General features: G+C 43.8%; 1 protein-coding gene across 1 annotated transcript; it reads left to right on the plus strand.

Annotated features, from left to right (window-relative positions):
- The first annotated feature begins 1,695 nt into the window (after positions 1-1,695).
- Positions 1,696-25,440, plus strand: mideasb (mitotic deacetylase associated SANT domain protein b). The gene is given in 14 exon segments (XM_016679159.1): positions 1,696-4,203; positions 7,439-9,048; positions 12,705-12,977; positions 13,450-13,789; positions 14,617-14,683; positions 17,113-17,255; positions 17,497-17,600; positions 20,164-20,239; positions 20,594-20,682; positions 22,014-22,157; positions 22,301-22,426; positions 23,475-23,665; positions 25,120-25,225; positions 25,227-25,440. Coding segments are annotated over 13 exon segments (3,168 nt in total). The 5' UTR covers positions 1,696-4,203; positions 7,439-7,662; the 3' UTR covers positions 25,350-25,440.
- Positions 25,441-25,733: the final 293 nt, after the last annotated feature.

Raw genomic sequence — 25,733 nt, forward strand, 5'->3', positions numbered from 1 at the left:
TTTTTTAAAAGAGTAACAACTAATACCACTAAAAACCTATCTTGAAAAATATATAGATCTATATGGGATGGCAAAATTTAATTCACGTTTATGTTAAAGTGCGACATTATTTGACAGAAGCGGCTTACTATCTTGTTACTAGTACGCCTTGACGCGCCGTTGAGCCGTTAAGGAAACCGTGGAGCAAATAGAAACGGTATGCGCCCTCGTAATGAGGTTATATGGTTGGGTTTCATCAGCTCTGCAGCTTCTGAACAGATAAAGACGTTGATTTAATTACACGTTTTGTTGCTATCGAGATACTTTAAATGAAAAAAAAGTTCTAAACGCGCATGCCGTCTCGCGTTGAGGGCTAGCAAAAAGCTAAATTGGGTCAGTGTGGGGCTGGGATGTGACGCCTTGTGGAAGAATCTGCAGGAAGGCAACCTCAGAAACGGCGAGATGAAGGCTTGAATGCCATGGAGGACCAGAGGATAAAGTAAGTAAGCCTTACTGAAAGGCAGTCTGGGTGCATGGCAGCAAGTGACAGATGTGGTTTTATATGAATCATATGCTGGTTTTGTTGGGTGTTATCCGACAAACTGATCTGAAATCCCCTCTGACAGACTGTGACACAACTCAAAATGCCCCCCAGATTCCCAGGAGTGGCATTCATGCTTTCAACAGCTGGAGTCTGAATAAATAACTTTTAAGCAAATTAAACGCTTGCACCTACTGAGTACAAGTGCAAGGAATATTACACCCCATTTACAGGTAATTTGACTTCTCATTGTTTGATTAAAGATTTCTAAATGTCAGTCAGGAAAGAAAAGAGAATCTGTAGCTGTTTTCGCGGTTTTAATTTTTCACGGTAACAGAAAGCCACAGAAGTCAAATATGTTTGTTTTTCCTAAGACATTTATCTAAACAAACATAGTAAATAGCTATATTTTAAAATGATCAAATTGCTCCACCCTTACATCAGTTTTCAATGCAGCAGTGTCATTAGATGTAGTTGGTTCCTAAATGCATTTACTTTCAGTTGCATCTGCAATTATTATTATTAAATCTTTGCTTGTTTTGCTTTTTTTTGTGTGTGGTTTGTGTTTTTTTATTTTTTTGAGAGTCAGAAATTAGACCGCCACATTGCTATCTTGCACATTTCTGTTTTGTGCTTTGTCATTTCCACTGTTACCATGAATTCTGTGTCAGCAGTGTTTATTTAATCTTTTTTAATAGGTTTTATGGCTCCCCACCCAGGGCAACCTTGCGCCATGTGGTGGCACTGACGCGCCCAAAAATAAATGAATACATAAATTATATATATATATGTATGTATGTATGTATGTATGACATATCTATGGTACTAATTAAATATAGAAGACATCTGTAACGTCTTCTATATTCTTTGACAAGAGCCTGTGGAGGTGATCTTATATATGTCGTTTGTCCCCTTCCAGATAATCTAGTTCCAATGGACTATTTTTGATTTGTTTGCTTTGTGAGGGTCAGGGTCAGATTGTGTGATTGTTTGAGATTACAGACCACTAGATTACAGAAGAAACTGCATTCTCAGCGATAGACTGCAACACCAAACAGACATTCTCATGACAGCAGTGAAATAAAATTCACTGCCGGCATTCATATCCTAAAACATGCCTAAATGAAAGTTATTATTTCTAATATTTGTACATTATACCGATATATTTTCTTTCATTTAGTCATTTCCGTGGGTAAGTTTTGCAAAGAATTCATTTGATGAGCATATTCCATGCACAATGCTGCAAGGGTCTGGAAGGTTTTAGAAAGTAATGCACAAGTCTAATTATATGCAACTGAAGAAGCTTAAAAAGTCCAGACCTATAGCCTTGCACTTGATGAATATCACCACGCTACCTTTTTCTGTAAATGAGCAACAACCAGTTGTAGAGCGTCTCCGCAGTCAACGGAGATTCCCCTCGTATTTTCGTAGTGTAATAATTTGTAATACTGCAGAAAAATGACTAAGAATTAAGAAGTTGTTCTTCTTATTAAGTCTGGTTCTGTTTTTCCTTTTTTTTTTATTACACAAAGGCCCAATAGTACTTCCTCTGGAGTTTTTCCCCATTCCTGAACACAAACTTTCTAATTATAGAGGTGGCTAACAGACCAGTATAGTGACACTTATTACAGATTGCAGGTCTTCTATTTTAAACCCTATGCTATTACGCAGATGCAAATACAGTGCGTTAAAGCCGACAGAACATGTACAAGCTGCGAGCTCTTAAGAAAACAGTGCTATGGTTATTCTGGTTAATGTGTGTGTGCAGAGCACACAATGAGGGCTGTTTGCAGTGGTTTTCTGTTGGAGAAATGGCTGCCGTTTGTACTGCCCGTGACCTCAGCATCTTTAGATAAGGGATCCTCCTTCACCTCCGCACAAAGCCTGTTGTAACCCTGTGCGCTGCAGTCCTCAAACCTGCTAAAAAGATGTAGAGGCAGCATAATGCCTTGGCGAAAACTTGCAAATGATTCAATCTCTACAATTAACATTTTATTACGTTACGTTACATCAAAGTAATTTTACTTACATGGCAGATAAGTGCCTGAATGACCAAGTTTTTCTTTTATAATAAAGAAAAAACTGGGTTTCTGGAAATATTCCCAGTTTTCCGGTCATATTGTGGAGACTTATCCATCGGTTTTCTGAATAAAATCGTTTTTAAAGCTGCAGACGACTTCAGTCGGGTTAATGAGCCCGACTCATTAACCAACTACAAATGGTGATGACTAATAATCAGCTTCTTATGCTAACTTTTGTTGGTTTTTGTTTTAGTTTTTATTTAAGTCAGCGTGTCATAACCAAAATGGTGGTTGTTGGGGATATCGTAGAGCTGTAATATTTAAAGATTCACAGATTTCCGGTTTTGTTGTTGTTGTTTTATCTTTGCTCCTAGTTCCAACTTGACCAGAACTGGTCAAATCAGAATTTGAATAAATCGGAAAGAATATTCAGATTGCTGGATTCCGATCAGAGCTGGTTGGCGAGAAATTGACCGATTGATCAGTTCATCTGTAGTAAAGATCAATGTGTTTGTAGTATTTTTACCACGTGCTGAAATAATCAGTGCTGATCTCTTTCTTAGAAAAAAACAAAACAAAATAAAGTTAGGTCATGTTTTGCATCCTAGTATTAATTTCTACCTATACATAGAGATAATGAGAATCTCTTATTGTTTCTCCCTCTTCATGTCAGCTGTGTTTTGTTTTTGTTTGTTTTTTTAAGTTAAAGCAGAAATAAATGTTTGCTTAGTCTCATTTGCCATAACTTCCTGGTAATTACTACTTTAATTCATTGTATCTGTGTACCACCGACGTTTCCCATGCCTTCAGAATGTTTTCTTTATCTGAAAGGTGATTCATTTTCCTCTTGTGGGATAATTCTGAGGAAAAGTAAAAAGGTGAAATCATGCTGAAAGTATTAGGAGTCGCCTTAATATAAAATAAACAGTACTGTTTTCATCCTCCCACATCCCCCAGGCGGATGTAATAGGGATTACCTGCACCGCGCAGGCATTCCAAGAGTTTTTCAACGAGTAAAATAGAAAGTTAGTGAAGGGAAAGATGAATTCCGGTGCGTCTTCCCCCCTCGCCCTCTCCTTCATCCCCGCGGTCCTCCCTCATGTGTTGGAATTTCCCGCATGGACTGAGAGGGATCTTGCTCCGTAAATTACAGCGCCTTCGCGTGTCAGAGGAAGAGCCTTTTATGGGCAGGGAAGTGGGCGGGGCCACGGAGCAGGCGGAGGGCAGAGAGGAGGTGGCAATCACAAGACAACCAGAGAAGCGCAGTCGATGCACGGCAGCAGCAGGCCGCATCCTTCTTTTTCTTCTTTTTTTTTTAAGCCTTTTTGTGCAATCACAGTGCAATAATGTGCAACAAACAGCGGCTGCATTGCGCTTCTGTTCATGCGCATTAGCACGTTTGTGTTTACGCTCCAGCGTCGAATCCCCCTCCGCCCCCTCCTCACCTCTCTCCCATCCCTCCTCACTTGTTTTCTTCTTCTTAGCTGGGGGCACCGAAGAGAAGGGAAGGGGTGGGGGGAGAAAGTCCAAATGCGTGAGGTCAGCAGCGTAGCATGAGTCAACCTCGGGGATGTGTGCAGTCATCATCGTGGGCCTGCTGCTGCTGCCGCCGCTGCTGGCCGCACGAGAGAGCTATCCAGCGCGGCTGAGCAGCTCCTCGCAGTAAGTACCGGGGGAGATCTTCCGTAGAGGCCGTAAAAGTCGATGACTGTGGCGCTGTTGCTGCTGTTGCTGCTGTTGTTGTTATGGCAGACGTAGATGTTGTGGTTGACGCTGCATGTTGCTGTGGCCGCAGCTCGCTGACAAAGTTTTGTTTACCTCGGACTGGGGCGCGCGCGCGCTTCGGATCCCGGGGGCTCGTCACCGCCGTCGGGGTTGATTCCTGTGGCAGCTCCGGTAAATACAACCAAAAGGGGCGAACCGCCGGGATAATGCGCAGGAAGAATCGTGACGCGTTAACCTTTTGACAACTTGAATCGATCAGTGGTTATCTCTCCTTTGCTCTTCTGCTGCCATGCTTGTTTCTTTTTCTCTCTCCTTTTTTTTTCCTCTCTTTTTGTCGAACTGGCGGGCATTGTTGGGTCAGTTTGTTGCAGCGGGACACGGCATTAGTGACTGGATAATCCGTTTTCTGCAACAAAGGGCTTCTCGTAAATAGCGCTGAGCTGGCTGGCTGGCTGGCCGGCCTCAGAAAGTGATGTGGAGGGAATGGAAAGCGGTGGTGGTGGGGGGGGAGAAGAGTCCTGAGCTCCTTCGTTCGCAGGCCGCGCTGGTAGTTTTAAATTAGCAAATGGCGATGGATTAGGGCACTTGACATTTCTTTTAAGCCAATTTGCCGCGTTATGTGCTAAAGCCTCGGCTTGTGTAAGGGCTGCACTTGTGATGCGTCATGGTGATCCTTCACCTCAGATGGAGTGTGCTGCTTGCTTAATAACCCGCGCCGCTACCCTGTAATCAGCAGGTTCTGCAAGAATAAATAGGGCTATTGACGACGAGCACCTTCTCCAAAGGGAGGATGCATCCTGGGGTTTGACAGCATGTCAGTGCCATCACATGGTTGCTGCACACATGCTGTTTGTTGGCCACACAGCGTGGTCTTTGGTTTTCCTCTGTCAGTGCCTCCTCTAGCCCCCCCCCCCCTTTCAGCCAGTGCAGGATCTGAACAGCTGCAGATGTCTATTTTAAGGCTTTCTCCAGGGCACCGGAGTAAAGGGTGACTATTGTCAGCCACTTCCTAAATGATATTAAGTGCTATATTTTTTTGAGATTTCAGGATTCATTTGTGCCACCGTGCTATCAATTCTGACAGATTATTATAATTCAGAAAGTAGCCTGCATGCTTTCTCTTTCTCTCTCTCCCGTCTTTAGATTATTGACTTCAGCACTTGAACGGTTTCTACTTTGCGCACAGATGGAACAATTATAATTTGACACACTGCGCCGTGCCAGAATCTGCTCCGAAACCCGGCCATTATGTAATATACTATCGGCCCGGGTTGCCACGGTAATTGTCAAGATGTGCTGTAAGTTACACAGATGCCCGCAAGGACGTCTTGACTTTTTCGTCCTCACCGCCCCTCTCCCCCACTGTCTTTGCACTGTGACTCATGTGTGCTCACTTTCTGCTGCCCTTCCTATTTGAGGCTGCAGCCGTAGTTCAGAGGGCACAGTCTCCCTTTTCATTTTCACCTCTGAGTCACACGTTGTAAAAAAAAGAAAACGCGTCTTTTTTTCTTTCACATTCAGCTTTGCTTTGGCGGGAAAACGAGCGCTTTCTTTTCTGCTGCGTGTCTCGCAAAGCTGTTAGGAGTTTGATAAGGGCATCAGAGCTCCAAGCGTGCCAGTCGATGATGAACTTCGCCTCCGAGTGTTTGCGCGAAACAGCCCGACATAAACGCAGTGCGAGTGCGTTGATAACTGGTAATGACACTTTTGGTAACTATTGATTGAGCTGTATCTGCCATCTGCTTTCCTTTTGTTTCTGCAAGTCAAAACAAATTAATGCAGGACTGTAAAGACGCACGATTTTCACAGTTCTTTCCCAAGTTAATCTGAAAACTGTGGTGTGCATTTGTAGTCGGACTTTCTGGGTCAGTAGAACCACCTACAGCTGCAGGTATGTGTGCAGCTTTTGCACATTTTGCTCCTTCTCTAGCTCTCTCACATTAGAGGGAGAACATGTATGATTTATTTTAATTTTTTTCATGTTTTAACAATAGATTCGGGCCTGATCTTTGACCAGCCAGTGCAACACGTGGACATGTTTTAATCAAAAGTCAAGCTGCACTCCGTCGGAGCTTTGGCTATTTCGGGTCATTGACCTCCTGGAAGGTTAACCTTCACTTAAATATTATTTTTGTCTGGGTTGTTATGTATTTAGCTTTATTGATCTTCCCATGAACTCTGACCAGCAAGGCACCGCCAGAGCATGATGCTGCCACCGTGTCTCACTGTTGGCCTGCCTCTTTCTTTCTGCCACCCTATTACAGATGTCATATTTGAAGAGCGTCATATTATTGCTGTCATGCTGACTTTAACTTTAGCTCACCTGTATGGTGTGCTCTACCTGATGCACTAATATACTGAAGATTTTTCAGTTTAAATGACACAATTAATAATTTGCAGATGTTTTTAAGTGTTAGTATTGGCTCGTAGGTGAATGAATACAAACGTACACCCTCCTTTTTTTAGATTTCATTAAACCATTGTTTCATCTACTTCACATTTTTGCACCAGGGCTGGACATTTATCACATCCAAAACCCCTGCAAGTGTCCGTCTTTTCAGCATTGTTAGCTTTACTATCTTTTTCTCCTGTTTGTTTAATGAAAGTATCAATGCGTCTTAATTCATCTGAAAATATGATTAAATGCAGTTACTGTGAGCAGTTGAGTGATAAAAATCACATGTCTTTATGTGACTGGTGTCCTAAAGAAGCGCCTTATAAATAGGTAGGTTTTCTTAGATTGCTGTGTCATGCCATCACAGCCATGCAGTTACCTAAAAATGAAGCAATAAATAGCTCTTATCGTCACTGTTATCGTGTGTCACAGTAACGCCACAAAGCATTGTGATAAAACTTTAATACAATGTCACACACCCATGTAAATTTGCTCAATTGAGCGTTAATCCGTCACAACAAATCCCCCTTCCTCCTGCAAAATACATTGAACATGTTGTTTGTAGCATGACAATGTGAGCCAGCATGTAAACCCGCCCCTCCCCTGTGCTATTCTCCCACTCGGTACCTTTTAAAAGGAGATCTTTTGCTGAAAAAGCAAACAGCAGGTTTTTACGTGGCTGATGCTAATGAGACCCCCAACCCCCCGCCCCCCTGAGGGTCCCTTTTTTGGTCTGATTGTTTAACCCATGACCTCTGTCTCATTTTCTCTATGCAGGGTGTCGCCCATGAATGAGAAAAACACAGAGACGTCTTCAGATCTTTTCACCCCCGACTGGAGATTGTGAAGAACTTCAGAGGGCTTTTTTTTTCTTTCTTTTTTTTAACACTGAATAATACAGAAGACTGTTTTTTTGTTTGTTTTGTTTTGTTTTGTTTTTTAAGTCAAAAGAACATTCTGCATAAGCCTGGCTTGGAGTGGTTCCCTGCTTCGGCCCATTCATGCTCGTCATGAGCGTACCTGCCCAGCAGAAACCCAGCGCCAAGAGAACGGGCAAACGCATCACGTTCTTTGGCGACCAACCAGGAGACCCGATGAAGGAGACGTCGCAGCATCCCGACGGAGCGTACTTCGGTGCCGCCGCCGCCTCGGAGTCCGGACAAAGCGAGGCGGCGAGTACGGTGACCTCCAACCCAGAGGCTCCTCACATGTACTTCAACTCTGTGATCTTCAGCCCGGATAAGGGTGACCAGAACAGGGGCCACTATCAGCAGACGGTGCCAATGAAGTGGGCTCACCCGGAGCCCGGTCAGCAGCAGCAGCAACACAGAGCTGCCTCTTGGACTGCCATGCCTAACTGGGCGCCGGGTTTTCCGAATCTCACAAGGACCCAGAATGCGTTCGCAAAGGCGATGCACGAGACTCCCCCCAGCTTGCAGCTGCATCAGCAGCCGACCAACGCTGTGAAGTCTCGAGCTCTGGAGTGGGAGCAGCAGCAGCAGACATCCCAAATCTTTCAGGAGACGTTGAAACCAGGGGCGCTGAACGCCCAGCAGCAGAGCGCCCCTCACCCCGGAGGAAGCTCCGTCTTGCAGTCCTTCCAGCTGGCCTTTGGTCAGCCCAAACAGCACCTGCCCGCTTATTACCAGACCTTCCAAGGGAGCCGGAACACACTACCGAACCCGCCGAACTACTCGAATTCGAAACAGTCTTCGCTGCATCTTCAGCAGCTGCAGAATCAAGAGCAAATGCAACGGCAGCAGCAGCAGCATGTCATCCAGCAGCAAATTCAACAGCATCAGCAGATCATCCGGCATCCGCATGTCCAGTTACAGCAGCAGCAGCAGTTACACCATGAGCAGCAACAACAGCAACAAAAGATGCAACAACAGCGGCAACAGCTCCAGATTCAGCAGCAAATGCAACATCAGCAGTCGCAACAACAAAACCCCCATGTGCTAGACTGTTTCTCTGCGGCACAAAACGCACACCCGCACCCGCAGCCCGTGGTTGTGCATTCGCAGGAGTCCACCGCTCCGGCTCCGCCGAAGATCCAGGAGCCGCTGATCCAGGACATCACGCCGGAACCCCAGCAACAGCCGTCCGATCCCCTGCAGGCCCCTCCGCTGCCCGAGCCGTCATCGCAATCGCAGGCACAGCTCCGCAGATCGCGCCGGCTGTCCAAGGAAGGCGGGGCGCCGTCTGACAACCCTTTCCTTTGCGGGCCCTCGGACCAGTCGGGCCTGGAGAACGGGGCCCGGGACATCCAGGCGGCGCCCACGGGGGTCATCCAGAGCACCCGCAGGAAGCGCCGGGTGTCCCAGGAGGTCAACCTGGAGATGCTCGCTCAAGAGGCTTCAGAAAGAAAGTCTCCTTCACTATGCAAGGTAAGGAAACTGTTTTATTGTTGACTTAAGGAATATGCTTGTTCTTGTTTGCTTGTTCATGTATTCAGTGTAGTTCAGTTTATTTATATTGCGCCAATTCCCAACAATGTCACAGAGGCTAACAAAGGAAGTTACCAAGTGTTGCTTGTTGTCATTTTGTCCTGCTAACTCCTAAGGGTAGCATGACCAGCAATGGACCAGCTGTATTTTGGTTTTATTAATCATGGAGAACGGATAAATCTTCACACAATACAAACCTTTAGCAATGTAGAAATGTTATTAAAGGGTTAATAGAGGACCAATGCCTCTCCCTGAGGCCGGGTTTCAGAAAGAGCAGGTGTTTTTGAAGCAACAGAGACACAACTTCAGGGCATTAAATTACAAAGTTTAGTTTCTTTTTAGTCACATGCAGCATTTTTAAAACAACTGAAGGTAACATAGTTACTTCATAGTGCAATTGAACAGCATGATGTGTTTGAAAAACACAATATCGTATTAATAACGATATTATATATCGTTATTTATACAACTCTTCTGATTCTGGTTTGTGAGCTTTATATAAAGTATCAAAACATGTATTTGTTGAAAAAAGAAAAAAAAAAACAGAAACATTTTTGGGCACCCCCCAAAAAGATGGAGACCTGGGCTTCTGCCAGTTTTAAAACCTTGCCCAGCACAGAGCTTATTTTCTTTTACAGAAGAATATCAAATACGCTGAACTGCCCCCACCTCTGCGACTGCACCGCAGTTTGGAGCTCAAACCCTTTACAGCTAAAAAATCTGTTCTTCCAGCACCATCCACGGATATAATTGCGTTGGGACTTAAATTCCCTCAACAGGAGTGTAAAATAGAGCAAGCGGCATGACACGGCCGCCAGCAAAAAGTGTGCCAAAGCTCGTCGTTTGTGATTACCGTGTGGCTGGAAGAGCCTTTGGGTGTAAATCAGCACCCAGCGACATGTGCGCCACAAAGCGAGCTGCTCAGCTCGGCCTTATGGGTAAAAAAAAAAATCTGGGCTGCGGAGTTTATTCATTCGTTATGGGACGCTTTTGGGTGTAACGTTTCAGGCATTTTTTTTTGTTTGTTTTGTTTTAACTATATATGAGGTTGAATAATGAGAAACCCCCAAAACGCATGAGCTCATAAACTCCTCTTTGTTTATGCGCTGAGAGTCTCGGTTGTGCAACAAGTCGTGTTGCCAAACAGCAGAGTGTGTTTGTAGTGCCCTGAATTCACCTCATAAGTCGCTGATCATGCAGCCTGTGTGTTTGGTTACATGCCTGCACACCTCTCCCTCTTTAAAAATGTAACTTGTTTTAGGCCTGAAGTATCTCAAAAAAAAAAAAAAACGCAAACCCTTCAGCTTGGTCCGCCCTCCCCCCCTCACAGCCTCTGTGCAGGGTGGGGGGTTCAGGGTTGCCTCGCCTGCAGTGCTCAGCAGAATATCTCTCTACTTCTGTGTTGGAGGGAGCTGGAGTTTTCCACCAGTAATAATGCGCAGCGTAGCCACGGCGGCCTTGTTCCTCTCCGGCGAGCGTCTGGCCCCAACACTCTTCTGATGTTTTGAGATCGGGGTTTCGAAGGTGCTGCAGACCCGAGCCGACCGCGGCTTTGATGTACGGCCGCTGATGCTCAGTCATCGTGGTTTCTCAGAGACATTAAAAAAAAAAAAAGGGACATGAAGAAGAATGCAAAGGGGGACAGCTCCTTTTGTGAACCGTGGTAGAGTTTGAACTCTAAAGTGTGACGCTTCTGTTTTAAAGTCTGGGTGCAGACTGTCAAAAACAATACAGGAAGTGTCTACCACGAAATTGGATTTATTTTCTAAATTTTTGACTTAATGATATGTTAATTATATAATCAGAAAAGGATTATGATAATAAAGCAATAAAAGTACAAATAATATTGATGAAAATAAAACAGCGATTGTCATTTCTTATGTTTGCTCTGTCAGTTCACTTCTTCGGTTCTTGAGCTCCTTCCTTTCCCATATTTTTCCATCCTGCTTCCATTTTCTACCTGTAAGCAAATCATTTATACCCTATGTATCTTACCATTGCATAATATCCATTGAATATAAATATCCACTGAAATGCTCATGTCTCTGAAATATTTAAATTTAAATTCAGTTCAAAATCCCAAAGCGAAATTCAGTGTCATTCTACATCACATTAATTCAAGGTTCTTCAGAGAGTTCTTGTAGATGCTGATGGCTGTGGGCAGGAATGATCTCCTGTAGCCGTTTGTATTACAGCGAATTTGAAGAAGCCTCTGACCGAAGAAACTTTATTTTTGCATGACGGTTTTTTAAAGAGGGTGATCTGTGTTATCCGTAAATTTTTTGATTTTTGTAAAAATCCTTTCTATATTTAAGCTAGTTTTTTTAGGCATCATTTATTTTCATTTTGATCCGAGTTTAGATGTGCCAGATTGTTAGCTGTGATCAAGCCAATCTAATTCTAGGTGACTTTTCACTGGTAGGTAATTACTAAAGTAATAAAACATTTCCTTGCAGTAGGGAGTATGTAGCATACATATCATCAAAGCTGCATAAAACACCAACCTGTACCTGAAAGAGGTTAAATGTACAAATCTGTCCATATTTAAATGGTTATTTTATGTTCAATGCCGATTGAACAGCTTAGTAACTTTTTTTTTAAATTAACTAAACTACCTTTTGCAGTTTTATGCTGATCTTTGGTTATTTTCAGACCTTAGCAAGTCACATGAGAGTTTTACTGTGATAAAATCTGCAAGCTGCTGTTTCAAGTTTTGGGCTCAACCTGAAAGTTTATTTCTGCTTTTCCATCAGTCCAAATGTCCTACTTGCCTTGCTTAGAAGTTTGCTCTCTTTCATGTTTAATATAGCACTTGTTCAAATGCTCATATATGAGCGGAGAAATTTGTGGGCTCTCATTATGATAAAGATGCTTTTAAAGGTGTATATTGTTTTCTTTTAGCAGTATTGTAAAAAAAAAACAAAAACAAAAAAACTTTAGCTTGAGTATCTTTATTTAATGGATGAGGTAATGTAGTGATTTGCATGTATGCAATATGCTAAGTTGTTATTCTGTGAAATGTCACAGACTGCTAACACTCACAGTTATTGGTAGGCTATTAATAGACTCTTACTACTATTATCAAGAGTCCTTTTATATCAGTCTCTTGCAATTATACTTCAAGTGTCAGCTAATTAATTTAATGGATGCTTAATGTGCATAATGTCTGTATCTGACGTATATTTTTAATGGCTGAGATGATAAAGGTCACAAAGAGCGGTGGGGGAACATTATGAAACGGTCCCAAAAAAAAAAAAGTGTCAAGAAAATGTAGGTTAATCGAAACAGGCCCAGAGCATCACAGATCCTCCCACCATACTTAAATTTGGACATAAGATGCTTTTGTTTCATGTCAAAATCACTTTTAGGACAATTATTGATACTTCTAGCAATCCTTGAATGCCTAAAATTGATTAAAGGTGATTGAAGATGTTTTTTGTTTTTGTTTTTTTTTTTAAGATCAGTGCATTTTAAGACTCGTTGCTCATCTTTTACCGATGCCGGCCAGCACATGTGCACCCAGCTTCTGTCTCGTGTCACGAAGTGGACAGTATTCCTAACGAGCATCGATACTTTTGCTCTGCCGTGTTGATCAGGAGCCTCACAGGCCGTGGAGCCCCACCGAACCGGAGAGCATGAGCGCCAAGCGGCCCCGAGACGACAGCCTCCTTCCGCTTGTCATCCCCGTGTCCGTCCCCGTTCGGAGACAGGACCCCTCGTCTCCGGATAGGGATGGAGCAGCCGCGGCAACCAGCTGGCCTCACCGGCCTCCCAGCCACCAGGACCTCGGGCGAGCCGATCACAAACCCTCGGTCATCGTCACCCGCAGACGCTCGCTCCGAAACTCCTTGTCGGAAAGTTCAGAGCAGGTGAGTGCTCACCTTTCTTGTTTGTTTGTTGTTGTTTTTTGTTTTGTTTTCTGTCGCATCGTTCAATGTCATTTTACACGCTGTAATAAAAACAAGCTGAAGACCTTCCTTAGAGCTGTGGGGTATAATCCAACGTCCTGGATTTTGTCTGTTTTAATTCCAGCTTTAAATCCTTGAATTCATGGCACGTCGCCCTACAGACGTGCTGCCCCTTCCCCATGCGGTATTTCATGTTGTCCCTCCCCCATCTTCTCCCTTTCCCCTCATTCAGCTGGGGGTTAGGGGGAGGTGAACTGGATGCCCTGTCCCAGATCAGGCCAGATTAGCAGCACTTTGATTCTGTACATTGTGTACCTTACATTTAAGGCCCGGCGCTCTTTGCTGTCTAGCTTTCACGTTTTGTCTCGATCCCAAAGCGCCACCGCACACGCGGATGTCACCGTAATCAATTTTCCCACCTCCTTCTCTCCAGAATGACGGCACGGAGGGAGAGAGGGACGACGACGGCAAGAAGTCCAAACGGCGTCCCCGACCGGAGCCTCTCTTCATCCCGCCGCCCAAACCAAGTTTGTTCATCGCTCCGCCCGTCTACTCCAGCATCACGCCCTACCAGAGCCACCTCCGCTCCCCCGTTCGCCTCGCCGACAACCCGATCACGATGCCCCCGTACACGCCTCCGCCGATCCTCAGCCCCGTTCGGGAGGGCTCGGGCCTCTACTTCTCCACCTTCCTCTCGTCGGCTGCAGCCAGTGGTCCGGGCCTGCCCCCTCCTGCGACTCCCAAGTCAGCCACTCGCAGCTTGTTGCGTTCCAGTGAGTTCAAGGACATCTGCAACAAGCTATGTGGAAGCATAAGCACATTAAATAACAAATCTCGTTACTGTTACTAGCTTATGGTTACATTTTGGATCCAATTAGTGCTGAAAGGATTTAATCGAATTAATCGTGAAGAATTGGTTATTTAAATGATCGTCAACACGTTTAGTCATCGATTAATCATTAACTGGGGTATACAGGCTCATTAAAAGGCTATTTGAGCAATGATCAGAGTAGAATAGTATAGAATATACTTTATTGATCCTCAAGTCTAGCAGCAAGGGTTGAGGTGTCGCCATTTTTTACCTGCAGCTGGATCATTTGCTTTAAATTATACTCACTAAACGAATTCTGTGTGGCTGCATTTTAGGCAAGAGAATCTTTATTTTATTTTAAAAAGGAATTGAATTATTTGTTGATTTGCATCTTTTGATGCATTTCTCATATTGCATAAAAAAACGATTAAATAAAAATTCTGAAGAAGGTGCCAATATTTAGATCCCATTAATCAGTTAATTGTCAGAAAAATCCGTAAATCAACTGATAACTAAAATAATTGTTAGTTGCTCCGTAGTTATCCTATCAGATGCGACTTTTCCTGGCAGGTAAAGCTAAGACCTGGGTGGGCCCGGTTGCCTTACAACCGGTCAGATTGTTAAGTGCCTTACAACAAGGTCAGATTTGCTGGACTGTTAGAAAATGTACTCATATTGACTTTTGCTTTCTTGCAGTTCAGTTTGAAAAGAACAAAGCAATTGTTAAAGCAAAACCATGAGACCCTTGTATATTGTCAACCGACTGTATTTTCTTTCGCCGCTCTCCAGACAGCTGCGACATCACACCACCGGTGCTGTCCGCCATGAGTGAGACCACGCCGGTCAGCATCGAGCCGTGAGTATCCCGTTTCACTTCCGGAAGCAAGCGGCTCAAAAGGCCGACTGACATTTTCAAAGAGACGACGCCGCTCCTCCGAAAGCTCGCATTATCTTAGCCGGAGGAATAGCCCTGCGATCAATTATTCAAAACAACACCGGATTGAGTCATAAATCGTCTCGGAGGAGATCGCCGGTTCTTGAAACTCTAAACCTGTCATTAAATGCGGCTGTAGTCTCCACCACTGTTGCCACTCGACCGTCTAAAACCAGGATTTGCCCTTCTTTGTTCTCAGGATGCAGAAAGAGACCGTATAATGAAAGGTTTCTAAAAGTTAAGTTCCTGAAAACATTCAGCTTGATTACCATGTTGCACCGATGCTCGAGTCATTTAGGCTCGTGTCAATAACCAAGTCCTGCCGATGCTTCATAAAATTCAACGCCATTTACACGCTTGAACACTCAGTAACTTAAATTGCAGTAAAATAACACACTGTGCTTCATCTGTATTACCTGGCATACGTTGGTGTTGTGATTATGTCAGTTCGGTTTATTTATGCAACTCCAATTCTAAACAAAGTGTCCGATTTATGTACAACAACAACAAAAATCAATCAGTCCGCCAACGACGCTTTGTTTTTGTTTTTTGTTTTTTTCATGGCCGGTCCTGTCATAACAGAAGTTTTGTACTTTTGTTACTGAAAGCATACCTGACTCGACACATGCAGCTACATTCTTCAGTAGAAACTCACTTCTTGCTACTTTTTGTCATGTTTTGATTCAGAGCAGTTAGCTAAAATCCTAGCCAATTGCTAGCGAGTTTATTGTTGATGTTAAAAATGTTGGCTGGGCCGAGGAACAAGAGGTATAAATTAATTGAGTTTGGTTAAGGATTACCGTTTAAAAATGCATTGACTTTACTCTGATCCATTATCCTGGATTGAACCCATACGTTCTGTTTTATTTTCTTTATGTTGCTTTACACGGACACAAAGGGCATAAAAATTAAAGTTTCTGTCTGCGTCTTCAAAATAAACAAATAATCAAATGCTACCTCAGTCGTAACCTGTCGTCCTGCCACTTTCAACAAAAAATAAACAAAAAAAATTGCCACTCTCGTTACCCATAATCTCTGACTTGATTGTTCATTCATCTAAACTGCATCAGTTTTATGAGACTTACAGGAAATAAGCATTTCACAGAGAGAGAGACAGAGATATTTTGTCTGGAACTGATTCATTCCAGTACCTTAATTCTTTGTCATTCTGTTGTTCTTCTGCAGATTTGTATCTGTGTTTAGAATCATAAAACCCATTTCTAGACCCTAACTGGGCCAGACGACACGGTGGTGGTTTCCTTAACTAGTTCAAAGCAGATTAATGATCAGCAGCACCTTGTTGCTGCTTTGTCAATTTCTGATTGCGGCAAGGATGCGCTTATCCTCTATTTACACAGATTTATTAAAGTTAATAGCTTTTATTTGAACACAACAGTTTAAAGGGAAGAGTTTGGCACTCTCTGAATTTATTGTTGAAGCTCATTAAAGGCAATCGCCAATCCAAACCCAGCCTCCGTGAACTGAAATGCGAAGTCTTGTAGCAGGCGTGCCCGAGAGGGTGGCCTCGTGTTTGTCTCCGCGTCGGCAAAGAGCGGCAGTTTACGGCGTCGCTTTGTTCCAAGCCTCGGCCCAGCTGATGCTCGGCAGTTGCTCAGCCGCAGAGCACTCGGGCTTTTTCCACAAATCATGCTTTCAGATCAGTCTCCCGAAACACACAGGAGCCATCGCGGGTCGGTTTCTACCGTCCCACCTTCCCTCGAGGGGGCCGCTACAGTACACTCACGCGCACTTAGCGGGAAATACGGCGAAGCTCGTGGGAAACGCAGAAGAGGAAGGGGACCGTCTGAGCTGTTTTCGGTGGCAACAAATTGAAGTGAAACATGAATATCCATTTAGAGGTTTGCATAGAAAAAGAATAGGAGGTTATTTAATAATATACCTTTAATGACTTAGCAATGATTTAGTTATGTTGTGATGTAGGTATCTGATGTGATGTTGCTTTTTGTCAGGAAAGCTTTAAGCAGGAGTGCCGCCCGCAGCGTCCTCTATGACTTTTCACAGAATGACGTTTTAATGCAAATAAACTCAAGAGTTTTACTTTAAAACTCCAACATCTGTGCGGCTTACAGATCTGTTTCCGCAGCAACCGCTGTGGTGTTTATGTTTTTATTTATTTTTTATTATGGACCTCATTGTAAGGAGTAATTTATTGGGAGAAAACCTCAAACTTGTAGAGCAAAAACTCAGTGTCAAAGCAATATAATAATTAAAAATAATAAGAAAAAAAATAACAGAAATAAATGACACAACACAAGTTTTGCTCAAAAACAGAAACAACTTTTGGAAATCCTAATGTATTTGATTCTAATGTTCTGATATCACCTCTGCAGACGAATAAATATCGGGTCGCGGTACCAAGCGGAGGTGCCAGAGCTGAGGCAGAGGTCCGCTGTCGAACTGGATCGCCATCGAGCCGAACTGGTTTGGGCTCCACCGTCCGAACTGGAGGGGAAACCAGACTTCCAGGACAAGGGTGAGACAAACAAGCCGAGAAAGGAAATTGGAACAATTTTAGCTCCTGTGATTGCAAATAGACTAAAGCTACTTCTGTAGAATAATCATTCAGTGTCTTACAGAACAAGCCTCACTTAGATTCCAGATTTCTCTATTTTATCGTCTTTCATAATGGAAATACGGGGTGAAAATAAATCCTGAGAGCGCAGTTGCTATGGTCACGCTGACATTTTAACGTTTGCTGTCGACTTTTCTTTCAGTGGAAGACCTCATGCACCTGGCCTGTTCCAGCGTTTTATACGGAGGAGGCACCAACCAGGAGTTAGCACACCATTGTTTATACGAGTCCAAAGGGGACATAATGGTGAGTGCAGCCGAGCGATCCATACCGACTGACTCCACGGCAATTTGTATGAATAATAGAAAAACGGGCTAACGCTCCCACAAGCTGATAGAAGAGCCACGACTTTTCTGCCTGTTCAGATACAGGGTTTGTGTCTGTGCTGATTAAGTGCAGGTATGTTGTTTTTTTTCCTTTGGGATATCCTCCCCCCCCCAAAAAAAAACCAATCTCTTTAGATTTCAGTTTAGATTTCTAAACTGAATGAGAAAAATGTAAACGGCAGTTCCAAAGTTTACATCCACCGCGTGCAAATCCTTTGATCCTGTTTGGTCGAAACGCTTTTTGCTCTCGTCTCGACAAAACAGATGGAGAACTTTTTAGTGTTGGTCTGGTCCATCAAAACATCACAAGATCCGTCGGAATTTAAAATGACAGTGCTGACATAGACACTCTGGCACAAATGTTTTTTTGTGCCTCTGTGCGTTTTACATCTATAAGAACAACTTTTTTTAAAATTGCACAAAATCAGATTCCAGTTTTATTTTATTTTTTGTCTTTGTATTTAGGTTTTTTAGTACTTTGTGACGCTAATCTAACTTCTTTAGAGTAAGCTATTGTGTAAAGAAAACCAAAGCAAAAAGATTTTTAGTGTTACAAAACGACGTACGATGTACAATCACAATAATTAAAACTTGCGCTTCAGCTAAGCAGTCTAAATTATTAGCTGAAAACTTCCTTACCTAGGTTTCAAACTACAACCTAAACCGGCCACATGCAAATGTGAGGTTTTAATAAAATCTGCTACATCTAATTTACAACCCTTCTCTAATCTGATATCTCCTCTTAGCCTTTTTTTTTATTTTATTTTTTTATTTCTCGGGTTTGTGAAAGCGCGAGCGTTGACCGTCCTTCCACCAGCCCGCGCTGGTTGTTGTTGAACGGAAGTGACTGATCTCTGGATTTTCACTTTGCTTTGTGCTGATGCTCTGTGGTGATCTGAGATGACTGTGATAGTAAACCCGCCCAGGTTGTTTATAGCCTGAGGCCCTCGCTGCAGAGCGGTGTGGGCTGCAAGAGCCGAAACAAACATTTTAGCACTTTCGTCGATCGGTGAAAGCGGATCGCAAACTGCTGGCGAATAATGAGGTTTTTCACCACGTGTCACACTTGTGCCATCTTCGTTGCAGACATGTGCCGGTTAGGAGTGGCCGGTTCAAACAGGAGGGTTTTTGAAAGATTTGCCGGCAAGATGAAGACAACCGATTTGTTATTGAGGCTAAAATTTCAGAGCCACTCGTTGTGATTCAAACCTCCTGAAACTGAGCAGACAAATAATAAGTGCCACGCCCATGCCGCAGGAATAAAACATTCTGTGCCCCGTTCTGATTGCATCACAAGAAGGCCACTAATGAAATCAGAGGCTAACCTCAAGCAGCCATCTAAAATGTTTTAGTGCCCGGATAAGACGGGCAAAATAAAACTCGGCTTCTTTTTGCACTCGGTTGAGTCGAACTTCAGCTGAGAGAATCGTTTAGTAATGAGGTAGGAAACGATTATTGGTAAATAGTGTGAGTTACTTCCTTAGTTCAACAAGAGAGGATAAATGGAACTCGATGTGCAAAGACATTCTTGCCACTTGACTTTGTCATGTTTTGGGAAAGTTTGTTGTGTTTTATTTTGGGCTTTATGTGATTGGAAAGTAGCTTCCAAAATATTTTTATTTGTAAAATTCAGAGATGATTTATTGGCATTTTTATTTACTCTGATGCCTCTAAATACAACACAGTTGGACACAGAGCGTTTAACAGCAGCAATATCCAAGTCCTGCCACTGACTTTAAATCTAGATCGTAGGTGTCCAAAGTGAGGCCCCGGGGCCGTTTGTGGCTCTTGAGCCAAACAGACTTGTGGTCTGTTTGGCTCCAGACCACAAGTCAAACATTTTGAAATTATTTATTTTTCTTTTAATAAGGCCTTTTTATGCTTTGGATATTTATTGATATTCAGATTTTATTAAAGAAAAGTCTATAGTTGACCAGGTAAACCTCAAGAAAGAAAAATTACAAACAAACTTTTGCATTTTTTTTAGTCAAGTGCTATTTGTAGGCTTAATACCTAATAACAATGTTTGTTTGTTTTTTTTGCGTACTGTGAGAAAGATTTCAGAAAGATCTCTATTAACAAGATCTAAACTGAGTTCTTGCATCTTCATTGAAGTCTTCTCCCAACGTCCTTGCAGCCTGATCCCGAGCTCTCACAGTGCTGCACGGTGCTGTAGGTTGAGATTTCAGGCCCTAGCGACCAGCACCGGACCAATGTTGTCTAGGAAACTACGAGGAGGGGGCAGCCAAAGCGCCCACTCTCTGCAGCAGTCCGGCTCAAACTGCCGTCTTCCTACATTCACGCGCCGTCAGATGGTTTTTCTCTGAAAGAGAACAGAGTCGATTCGACGACTTCTCTCAACCCCGATGGAGCCCGGTTTTGCTGTAACGCTCGGTAGAGTGTGCAGGAAAGACGAGCGCGGTTAACCCAACTCATTGCAACCTCTAACCCCTTCCTCTAAATCTGCTTTGTTTTTCCCTCAGGCTGCTCTGTCTCTGCTGATGCTGAGGGATCCGATCTTCCCAAAGACACATCATCTGTCCTGCTACCATTACTCGGGTAATTCATGCCTCACACAGATGACTCCAGAACCCCTCCGTCTTTTTTGTTTTTTGCTTGTTTTTTCTCCCTCTTTCTCTCTGTACTTGCCTGAAAGCAGCTGCAGCTCTGAACGTGTGTTGGTGCCTTGGATGACTGCGAAGGTTGATGTAAAGAGGGTGAAGGGCAATGCAGCATGTGGTTAATCCCAAACAGAAGACAGAAGAGGCATTGTTTAACCAGTGATTTTATTTTGGGTGGGGGGATGGGACTCCACTTGTTACTGTCTCCTTGCACTCATTCTAACTGAGCAACTTTAGATGAGTGAACATGTTTTTATATATATTTATCTTCTTCCCTTCCTCCTTCCTGCAGGATCAGACAGCTGGACGGCAGCTGAGAGGCGTCTGTTCAACAAAGGCATGGCCACGTGTAAGAAGGACTTCTTCATGGTGCAAAAGCAGGTACGCGTGCTTTCAGTCTGAAGGAAAGGAAACTTTTGATTCTCCCCGTGGCAACAAAAGGCCGCCGTTATCATGTGTTCCTGTTCCGAGCGGAACAGGAACACATGATATACTGTGTCCTCTGCCCGCTGCGTGGGCGGAGGAAAGGGAAATACAGTTGCTGTGGAACAGCGTTTCCGTTTCTGTTTCGATTGTTGCTCTGTCATTGTCAGGCAAGGTTTTTTCTTCTTTTTTTTTTGCTTTGCTTTTCCACAACGGTGCAGCAGAATTTGAGGTCAAAGTTAGGCCTATTTAGAGTGTCACATTGTCGATGGCTATGTGGTTTGCACACTCAGTCTTTGCTCCACTTTTTTTTTTTTTAAATCACAATTTCATGTCAAGTGCTACAAGAAACTGTAAGAAGTCATGTGCAAACTTAAATGACTTGGTTCTATTTTGCTGACTCCACATTGAGTGGAGTTTTCTTTAAGGCCCCTACAGAAGCCTGGATGAAGGTTTACTAGTGTCTTTTGAAACGTTTCTCTGTTGTTTTGATCTTTTGATTTCAACTCGTTATTCTTCTCAGTAACACAATTATGACCCAGCTTCTGTTTTCAGGCAGAGGCTGCCGGTTTTTTTTTTAATTTAAAACGTCGTCGTATTTCAGCGATGTTTTTTGGCTTCTGGGAGATAAACTGGCCCACAGCATCACGGATCGTCCTTTACTTTGGAATGTTCATCATTTTACACCCAGATAGTGTTTTTGCTAAGCTTAATTTTGTTTTCCTCTGACTAATAAACACAGTTCTGGTTCTGGTGCCAGCAGTGGCGATCGAACTCCACATGCCTGTATTTGCATTAGTGGAACAGAAAAAGTTTTTCCTTTTTTCCTTTTAGTTTGGGCGGGGAGGCAGAGGAGGAGACACAGTTTGGTGAGGTTTTCCCTCCTTTACCATCCTGTTTCCTGTTCACACTGGCAAGATAATAGTATTTCCTTATCAAACCATAAAAGTAGAACTTATGGCTTGATAAGCTGCACTTATTTCATAGAAATTGTGGTCATTTTATTGCTTAATATGATTTTCCCCGGTGAATAAATGTATTCACATTAAAGACTAGATTTTTCTGTTTGAGGTTGTCATCCTCGTACGAAGTATTTCACAACTAAAAAAAAAAAAAAAACTTGGTGTAGAAAGTGGCAAATCTAGAAGCTGAAATCTTTCGCCAAAACCCAACTAAAACAATTACTTTGCCGTTCATAACAGCAAAGAACGAGTGTTTGGAGAAGCATTCGTCTTTTGTTATGATGGAAATATGCAAAGATTGTGAAGCTGTGCTTACGGTCCGTGCAGGTGACGACCAAGACCGTGGCGCAGTGCGTGGAGTTCTACTACACGTACAAGAAACACGTGAAGGTCGGCCGCAACGGAGCGCTGATTTACGGCGAGAACGAGCCTCCGGAGAGCAGGACGGCAGAGGAGGAGCAGGACCACAAGGTCGGTCACGCGAGCATCTCCAGTGTTCCCCCGATCTTCATCCCCCCTGATCGTCCACCTCGCTTCAACAACGTCGCGGACATCTCAGGAAGACGGCTGTGTCCTGCCAGAGGGCTGCGTCTTACTCGCTGTTTTTCTCGCAGGCCGCTCAGAGACTGGAGCCGCAGCAGCAGCAGGAGGAGGACAGCAGGAAGTGGGATGGTTCAGCTGACAGGAAACAGGATGTGTGTCCCACCAGGGTGGCGCACACGCTGCCGTCCACTGAGAATGTAAGTGTGAAGTGACCGACCCGTCGTGAAGGCTTTGATCACAGTGGTCTTATTGTTACATGCTGCATTTTGTACCTTTGAAGTTCTTCCTTTGCATTTCTTCCTTATTCTTCTTTAAATCCGTTAAAGTTGTGTGTTTAAAAAAAATTCCTCAAAGGAAATCTGAACACAGACACATTTAGATCACACTGTGAATAAACGCAAACATGTTTGGAACTGAATCCGTAAGCAGGCCGAAGCTCCTCGTGATTTACTGGATTTCAACAATCTGCTCCGTGCGTTCCTGGCTGGAAAAAAAAAAAAAAAAACGTGATTTCATCACACACAGTTTTCATGCTGCACTCGGAGCTGGTGGCGAGGCGTTGGATGTGCTGCCCCCCGCTGGGGTTTTCTAGAAATAACTTGTCTCCTGTCTGTGCTGGGAAGGGAAACAATGACTCGGCAGGAAACTTTTGCACTTGTCCGGTTGATGTTGTGTGGAGACGAGTTCCGCCTCGATGGTTATGTGATCGGACACATGGCCACACGCAGCTTGGTAAAAGCATGAGATCATTTTTCACAGGTCTGGATAAGTTGAGGAGTTGGGAATAGTCTTCAGACTTTATTCTTCTTCTTGGCTTGTAAATGCTGCATCCATCCAACCATCCGTATGATCGTCCATCTATCCTAGTTTCCTTCTCTCTTTTTTTCTTCCTTCTTTCCTTCCTCATTTCTTTTCCTTTCCCTTCTTCCATCTTTCTTTACCTTTACTTCTTTCTTTTGTCTTTCTTTCTTTTTTCTCCTTTCTGTCACTTTCTTTCTCCTTTCCTTCCTTCTTTTCTTCTTTCCTTTACTCCTTGCTTTTTTCCTTCCTTTTCTTTGTCCTTTCTTTCTTTCCTTCCTTGTTTCCTTTATGTTTTCCTTCCTCACTAATGTTGTCCCTTTTATCCTTTCTTCCTTCCCTCATGCCTTCCTTGCTTACTTCTTTCTTTCCTTCATTTTTTTCTGTATTCTTTTCTTCCTCCTTCAGTTTTTTCCTTTTGGACTAAAACTTTTTTTTTTCTTTTAGCTTGCGACAGTCCTCATCATGAAGGAGGAGGTGGGAAGGGAGCAGCCGGTGTCCAGGGTCATCCACCACGCCCAGCCGACCCAGACCAAACCGCGCTTTGACGGCGGCAACGCGCGCCGGCCGAGCCCCCCGTCGGGCAACAAGGCCTCTGCGGGGCAGGAGGGCGAGTTCCCCTGCAAGAAGTGCGGCAGGTGAGCGATCGGAGCCGCCGCTCCCGCAGCGGACTGCTTACAGATTCAGAGCAGGAAACGCTGCTGCTTCGACTGCCCTCTCGGAATCTGAATCGGTAAACAGAGGCAAGCGTTTCATGGTCTGTGTTTGAAAGAATTACCCTTCCTGTCATGCTTTGGTTGAATAACAGCTTGTCCTCTGGCAACACCGGTTCTGTTATTGCCAGCCGTGTCCTAGCAACCGAAGAGCAGAGCAGATAAGGCACATCTCGCCTCTCAGCGAATGCAGCTCTGCCTCTGCGAGAGCTGCATTCGCTCTTTAAAGCGCTCCAACAGCGTCCGCATTAGAGACGATGGTTTTTATTCAAAGGGTGTGAATACTCGTCGCTTTACACCCGACATTGGTTCCGATGGAACCGACCCGCGCAGTTCCTTCCGCGAGGCGGACTGCATTTAAACAGAAACGCCAAGGATTTTTCTGTAGCTTCAAATGTTTTTAGCAGTTTCAATGCATGTTTGTGGTTTCAACTTTTTATTCACGGAACATTCATGCATCTCTGAGAAAATGTAAAAAATAAAATCCCACTCCTTTGAAATTTCTGGCTTTACCCACGTTCATTAAATTTAAATAATTATTTTCTTTTTTCTTTTTTTTTCTTTTTTTTTTGCTCTATTTAATTTCTAAGACTGAGTCTGTTCAAAATATTTAATGTATTTTATTTAAATTAGGTTTTATAGACCCGCACAAATTAGTTCATAATTCTGCAATTATGAGGAATTATAAATGGTTTTAAAACGTTTTTTTTTCCCCTAAAAATGTATTTGTATTCCCCTCTTACTCTTATGCCTCTAAATTAAATTCAGTGCAACCAAATGTCTTCGAAATGAGGAAACGTAGGAGATTACAGGTCCACTGCGCCACACAACACCCCACAAACCTCACCTTTTATAGAAGACTAGTCAGAAGAACAAAAGGATTTTGATAGTACTAATTCTGTAAAAAATAAATAAATAAATAATTAAACAACTCCTTTTTAGCACTTTCTTTGATGCAACTTGTAATCTGCCTCCAAGAAATAGTCGACAGATCAATTTTGTTTTTTAAATGTTTTATTTTTTTCCATTTAATCGTCAGAATAATTGAATCAGGGAACCGACATCAGATACATGCCACACTTTTCAGATATTCTGTTAAAAATGAGAAAACAACACATCATTTTCCTTCCAGTTGTAATTTTTCATCATATGTCTATTACATGTAATCCCAATAAATGATATTGAACTCTGGTCGGAGAACGACAAACTATGGTAAGATCGTAATTTTCCAAGCCTCTCTATCTGCCAGCGTAGGCAAATTCTTTTTCCCGCTTAAAACGTGACGACGTGGTCGTTCTTTTTGCCGACTGTGATGTCACCAGTCCCCTTAGAAACTCAACTGCACCACATGGTAACTCAGCCAATCGCTCTGTTCCCAGGATTTTCTACAAGGTGAAGAGCCGCAGCGCCCACATGAAGAGCCACGCGGAGCAGGAGAAGAAGGCGGCGGCGCTGCGACAGAAGGAGGCGGAGGAGCGCGCCGCGGCAAGGGCNCGCCGCCATGGCCGCGCGGCAGCAGAACGGAACGCGGCAGGCGGTCGGCGACAGCGCCAACGACGACTCCTCCGGCGGCGAGGACAGCGACGACGACGACGACTGGCAGAATTAGGGCGAAGGCAGAGACCCTCTGCACCAGGAGCGGGTTTCCCCTCCTTTTTTTTTTTTTTACAGACCGCCGTTGCTTGGCAACGTCGGTGACGATCACCGCTCAAACTTTAGCGAGCGTCCGGATTCGTTGGGTTCTTCCCAAAGCTCCCCTTTACTCAGCTTTTCCAAGAGTTGTTACCTCTCTTGCTCACAGGGCTCGGTGAAATCAAAGCCATGCGTCGTCCTGTTGGATTCCCAGCCGCCGCCGTCGCCTCCTTCCTCCGCACTTTGAGTCCCGCTCCGACTTTGCTCCGACAGGCGCGTTGGACCCTTCCGTCTTCTGTTTTCCTTTCACCTCCGGCTCCTCTTCGGACCTCAATCGACCAATATCCGATAGTCGGGGATG

This window comes from Poecilia formosa, unplaced genomic scaffold, assembly GCF_000485575.1.
Source record: "Poecilia formosa unplaced genomic scaffold, Poecilia_formosa-5.1.2 Scaffold203, whole genome shotgun sequence".
Lineage (NCBI taxonomy): Eukaryota > Metazoa > Chordata > Actinopteri > Cyprinodontiformes > Poeciliidae > Poecilia > Poecilia formosa.